Here is a 6,964-nt window from a genome sequence, read left to right as displayed (position 1 = left end):
GCACGCATTACATTAGCCTTCTTTTAGATTTTGGGAATCACTTCACTACAAGACAACCCTCTTTACTGTGGACCAATCCACTTACAAGTTTCTTTACTTTTCACCGTACTCTCACACTATGTATGTAATTCTTGCATGGGGTTCTTATTCTGATTAGCTAGTAATGGAATTTTACTTAGAATCTTAGGAGATTTATTAAGAAAAGCTGAGATTAATGTGGTAAGTGGGTATAGAGAAAGTTGATCATAAAAGTTTAAATTCCGAGTCGCATCAAAGGTGCTGTACATAAATCTGTTGGGTCATTTGGAGTGGTCAAGTGGGCTATAGATAAGAAATGGAAAGGAGGGGCAGGCAATAATGAAGGGGTGAAGTGGGACCCATGGTGGCAGGGCGTGGGAGAGGGATGAACATGACGTTGTCGGTTGTTTTGCGCAGAGGAAAATAATCCTCTTAATCTCATCGGTATCTCTCTCTCTCTCTCTCTCTCTCTCTCCCAAACTTATCTTACCTCTGGCTCCATCACAAGCAACCAAGCTGTCTCTTGTTGGATATGTAGTTGGGTTGTTGGAAGCACAGAGGCACAGTCCTTAACCCGTCAACCTAAAACACCAGCATCTTCCTCTTCTTTCCTTCTCTCTCTCTTTATCGCTAATTATTCTTGTGCTTCTACTTCTACGTACACACATAACTAAGAGCAATTAGAGAAGGGATAATAAAGCTGGTGGTTCGGTCGTGATGCTAGCTGTTGTTGCCTCTCTTTTCTCTTGTGAGACTGTGAGTTAGGTCCCATTTTAAACTTTGATTTCTTGTTTGTTTTCGAATTGTGAGACTTGTTTTATTAATTCTTGCTTAGTGCAATAACTTCTCCAATCCTGTGTGTCTTGTAAGAAAATTAGGGCCATAGATTGCAGTCTTTATTCGCATTATTAACTTGGGAAAACAACGTTATTATATTAGGGCATTTAGTTGAGCTCGGATTACAAATCTTTCTTAAGCTTAACAACTCCAAGATTTCAAAGTTTGATTATTATAGAGACTAGATCAAGATAGGAAAATTCACATAGCTAGCTATAGTGCTAGTACTACTGTGTGTAAGAGATTTCAGGCGTGTATATATATACACACGCACACTTCAAAGTGAGTTATGGAGTTAAGAGGCCAAGAAATCAATGATATGAGAACGTCAGTCCCTTCAAGCTATAGTCATCAATCATCAGGAGTGGAAAGGAGAAGAGATGGGAATATCAATGGCAACACAGTCCTCACTTACACTCAAACCCTAGATCACCGTAGACAACCATCACTTCCTCAAGCAAGATCTCCAAAGCCAGATCGACTTTTGAGCATTGGAAAAGGATCCAACTCCAAGACAGCCAATGTTAGGTATCGAGAATGCCTCAGAAACCACGCAGCCACCGTCGGCGGCAATGTTTTCGACGGCTGTGGTGAGTTCATGCCGGGCGGAGAAGAGGGCACGCTCGAAGCTTTAAGATGTGCGGCCTGTGAGTGCCACCGGAACTTCCACCGCAAAGAAGTAGATGGGGAGACCCAATTCAGTCCGAGTTCGAGAAGAAGTACCATGGTCCATAGCCTTCAATTGCTGCCCACATTGACCTCTCCGACGGTACTGCATCATCAAAGATTTTCCATGGGGTTACACACTAGCCCTACAGCCGCAAACATGGTTCAACCCATGAGTGTGGCTTTTGGTGGTGGTGGCGTTGGAGGTGGAGGAACCGAATCGTCGAGTGAAGATCTCAATGTCTTCCATTCTAACGCTGAGGAAGTGCCACTACCACCGCCTTATGTTTTATCCAAGAAAAGGTTTAGGACAAAATTCACACAAGAACAGAAGGATAAGATGATGGAGTTTGCAGAGAAGATTGAATGGAGGATCAATAAGCAGGAAGAGGAGGAAATGCAGAAGTTTTGTGCAGAGGTAGGGGTGAAAAGGCAGGTTTTCAAAGTGTGGATGCATAACAACAAGAATCTGAAGAAGCAGCAACAGCAACAACAGCAGGAGGAGCCAGTGTGAGAGAAGCAAAAGTTAAAATTAAAGAAGATTATTGCTTAAGGGGCTGAGGGAGAGGGATAGATATATAGATGTAGATATAGAAAAGAAGAAAGCTGGGATTAGCAAGATTCTTGAGAGGAACTCTTTCATCAGAGATTTTTGTATAATTCGCAGCTATGTTTTTAATTTTGCTTTCTTCTGATCTCTTATCAATTGCTCGGGAATTTCTCAATTTTTATTAATTATTCGGGAAGGAAGATCATCACTTTTTTGTTTCTTCGTTATGCTTATTGTGTTGAAAAAGGAGATGCAAAGAGGTGTTTTGTGGTCCTTTTGGCGGCTTTCTCATCCATTTGCACGAACGTCCTAATTAATTCATCTACCATGATCTCCTCATAACCTTAAATTAGCTTCTATCTCATTTAAAAAGCATTAATAATTAAACCAAAAGGGGAAATTATTATCTAAATTCGATTTATTATAGATTTAAAATATAAATATATAGGATTCATCATTTAATAATTAGGTTTTATCATATATCTTGTATATTTGGAAAGAAGAATACTAGATGAAGTCTATAGAGTGCAAATAGCTCTTATTTATTTATTTTTTAAATAAGCACAAAAAAACCCTAAAATTAATCCTTCTGAAGAACATTTGTCACGCATATTACTATTAGTTTGTTTGGGAGGAAGTTTTCTGAAATAAACGATGGGTTTTTAAAGGAAAATATTTTTAAGAAAGGTAAGGTTTTTGGAGGTTTCAAAACTTTTAAAACATTCACTTTTTTAACTTACCAAATTGGAGGGTTGGAGAGGTTTTTTTACCTTATTTTTCATTACTTTATTTTATAAAATATTCTTTCACTTCATCCAAACACACAGTAAAAGGAAATTGATTAATTCTAATTTAACATAAATAGTGAAGAGAATAATTTTAGGATAAATTAATTTTTTATTTGTTTTTTACATTATAATTAATATTTAGATTCATATATTTTAAAAAATAAAAATACAAATGTTTATAATTTTTTCCATTCATTACTTTTGTTAATTTAACTATTAATTAAGAAATTTTAAAAAGTCGACAAGAGACTAAAATAATAATAATAATAATAATAATAATTTTCAGACATAAGTGCTCATATATAATGATAAATTTACAGACAAAATAATAATTTATTATAAGAAGTATTAAGATACATACATCGGTTTGGGAGTATAATTTTTCGATTTTTACTGCATTTTAAATAAAATAATCCTCCAAAATTCAATATTTACAAGGAAGCTATTTTTAAACTCATATCTTATTAATTTTTTATAAAAAATTTTGTGTAAATTTAATTTATTATAAATTCAAAATATAAATATATAAATTTTTATTTATTTTATATATAAATCTCACCACCCTGCCTTAAGTTTAGGATGTATATATACTACAATAACCAGTGGAGATTATAGACGAAAACAAAATTACAAGCATATATGGGGGTTAATTACATCAATCGTCCTTGAACTTAAGGGTTTTTTTCATTTTCTTCCCTAAATTTTAATTTCTTAAAATAAAATCATTCGACTTAAGTTTGATTTCAAAAAAAATTACCCTTACCTGCTATCTCTTACCTGCAATAGCAAGTTTACCAATTCAAAAAAATAAAATTACTATTTTGTCAATCTCTGAAAAGAAACAAACTCTTCATTGCAATAATCACTCTCCACAATAAGCCCTAGCTTAATTTGTGGATCAGCCACAATTTTTTCAAAAGAAGCAGAGAAGAAATCCATGCCATCACAAAATCTCATTTCATCGTTGATTACGAAGTGAGAAAAGACTTTAAAGGGAAAGTTTTAATATTAACTTGGAGAATTTGTTATTGCATGTGAAAGTGACTTCTTGTAAAATAAAATTTAAGTTGAATAATTTTATTTTAAGAAATTGAAGTTTAGAAATGAAAATAAAAAGGCTTCTAAATTTAAAGATAAATGGTGCAATTAACCCTATACATGGTGATGAATTCTCTCAAGTGTCTAAACGTAGTTTTCACTTTTTAGATAGTTGGAAATGAATTTTTTTTTTTTTTTTATTCAGTGGATTTGACTAGACTTGGTCTAGGATCCAATCAAATTGACTTGGGCCTGGATATTGTCTTGGCCCATGCAGACGACATATTGTACACACACTCTCTCATACAAGGTTTTGGGAGCCTAAGTCTCTGTTTAGCATTAAATTTAGACATCAAAATTATTTTTTTTAAATAAAAATATTATTTTAAATATTATTCAAAAAGTTTAAAAAATTATTTTATTATTTTAATATTTTTATAATTAAAATTTTTTAAATTAAATTTTAAATTATTTTTAATATTATTTAATTAATATATTTAAAAAAAATAAAATTTTCAATAATAATTTTAATAACAATGCTAAATAGACTCTAAATCACACTTTAACCTAACCATAATCAGTAATTTAATAATAAAACTTACATTCATGATGAGTGAATAAATAAGATGTTATTATTATTATTATTATTATTATTATTATTATTATTATTATTATTATTATTATTATTATATAAAAATTATAAAATAATATACTTATTAATTTTATTTTTAATATATATATTTTTTTTCACATATTATTTATAAATATTGAAAATAAAAATTATTTAATAATGATATTAAAATTTAAATATTTTTATCTAAAATCTAGAAATATTATTTATATATAGAATTTAATAAATATTAAAATTATGATTTTTAGAAATAAAAATTAGTTATTAAATTTATTTATTTATATTAATAGATGTAATATTTAATTAATTTATAAAATTAAATTTTTAACGACTTGTTAGTTCTATTAGCTCTATTGACTCGATTCTTCATCTATGTCAAGTTTAAGATTGAGTTTTCCATATGTGTATCTCCCTAATAATTGCAAGCTTGCAGTAACTTTCACGATCCTGATCATCACATTATCATAAAAACTGAAACCAGAGCTCTACTCATAAGAGGGTCTCATGGGTGATATTCTGTGAGAGAGAGAGAGAGAGAGAGGAGAATGAACTCTTTTTCCTTTTTATCTGGTCCAATTCATAAGGAAAGTAGATAATATTATATTTTCTAATATATTCTATAGCATATTTCAGAAAATATTTTTTATGGGTATATTCTTTAATTAGGGTATATCCTTTTGGTGGTTATTTTATATTGTATCACATCCTTTTCATTATTTTAATTGGAATAAATTTTATTAATAGTACATCAACATATGAGGTTATAACAATATTAAGGTATATGAATTAACTTTAATTTGTAAGTTAAAACCTAATAAACATTAATTAAAGTAACAGTAAACCCAAAATGACCTCAATAGCCAATTTAAAGGTCACATGCTGACTTGGCGAGTTCATCTTATAATTTACTCTCTCTTTCCTCTTTCCTCTCTCCTTCCTTCTCCAATGTGTATTTCCCCATCTCTCTCCTCTTTTATTTCTTAAAAATGCAAAATCCTCTCCCTAGAATCATTTCTCTCTCGTTTGCTCCTATTCGCAGAAGCTTCAAATCCATTGTAGTTGGTTTTTGCTCTCTTTCTTCCTTTGCAGGTGTAGATGAAGTTGAAGATTCCAACCCAAGCAGCGAATGTGCTGAAGATGTCGCTGTTTTGTGGGAAAAGACTATCACTCAATGGCATTTTTTTGTTAACAAGAAAAAAAGACCTCATGTACGAATGAGCACATTAGAAGAAGGTTCTATGGCTAATAGATGGATGAATAGCGAACATGAGTGATCATCATCATGCAAATAAGAGACGTATGAGAAGATTGATTTCATACTCATTATGGAATTTTAATATGAGTCATCACTCTTTAAGTGTAAATATAATTCTCCAGTAGGTATGAAGATTTAGCTTATTCTCATAAATACAAATTCTTGTCTAATCACAATAATTTTACTTTAACATTGGAGTGGATCTCCTGGTCAAGAACAATGAATCCTCTCTCAGACTTCTCTTTGTTTACAAGTAGCAGATATGCTATCATAAGTTTATGAGTGTTCTTTCAACATTGCTTTTGTTACTCTTACGGACATCCAAAAAACATAACTTAATTGGAAAACTTTTATTAAATCAAAGCAATTTTCTTGGAAAAATATGGCTCACAGTACAAAAAAATGAATTAAATTGGAAGATCCCCCACTATGATAAAGATAAAATATATCTAAAGTGCAGTGGGTGCATATGCAGGTCCAGCATTTGGTCCGGGTGCCTGTGAGGGTCCTGCTGATGGGGCCGCTATTTCTATGTAATCAATCCAATGTTCCTGAAACCAACACCAACAGACTAGTCAGATCCAACCCACTACTTAAAACCAAAAACAATATAAATTCAAGATGAGAAAATATTAAATTAATTTCAGGATAACGTTTTTGTCAATGGCAGCTGCACCCTTACTTTAATTTATCCACAAACCATTCACCCCATGACGTGGTGCTGGTGGTGCTCTTGGAATCCTCCACCGGGGTGTTTCCAGTAGAAGTACTCGGGGATGCTTTGATTGCATCCTTTGCTTGCTGGGCAACCTGGTCTATTTGTTCGCAGTTGCTAAGGGAACCATCACCCTGCACTGAACGGACTGATGCAAATAGTACCAAAGCAAGTACCAAAAGAAAAGCAGCAACCTTTGCCATCTTTCCTTTTTGACTCTTGATTATTAGAAGTTGAGAAAATCCAGATATGTGCATTTGATAAAACCTGTTTGATGATTTAAAATGTAGTTTCTTTTGCATTATTTATAGTGTTAATTTGGGGTTAGCCCTGTTGGTGGAAGAGATAGGTCTGATAATTTTGACCATTGGAAGCTATTTTCAGCTGGTCGTCTCTCTCGCACAATTTTTTCTTTTTTTTTTTTGGTTTTTTCGAATGATGGTTTCCTTATTTCTTCTCCATTTCC

General features: G+C 32.2%; 1 protein-coding gene across 1 annotated transcript; it reads left to right on the top strand.

Annotated features, from left to right (window-relative positions):
- The first annotated feature begins 440 nt into the window (after nt 1-440).
- LOC110638073 (zinc-finger homeodomain protein 5) lies at nt 441-2,256 on the top strand. Its single transcript, XM_021788485.2, has one exon. The coding sequence runs from the start codon at nt 1,145-1,147 to the stop codon at nt 2,033-2,035; it is 891 nt and encodes a 296-aa protein (XP_021644177.2). The 5' UTR covers nt 441-1,144; the 3' UTR covers nt 2,036-2,256.
- Nucleotides 2,257-6,964: the final 4,708 nt, after the last annotated feature.

The sequence above is a fragment of the Hevea brasiliensis genome, chromosome 2, assembly GCF_030052815.1.
Source record: "Hevea brasiliensis isolate MT/VB/25A 57/8 chromosome 2, ASM3005281v1, whole genome shotgun sequence".
NCBI classification, from domain to species: Eukaryota; Viridiplantae; Streptophyta; class Magnoliopsida; order Malpighiales; family Euphorbiaceae; genus Hevea; species Hevea brasiliensis.
This window is presented reverse-complemented; position numbering and strand designations above follow the sequence as displayed.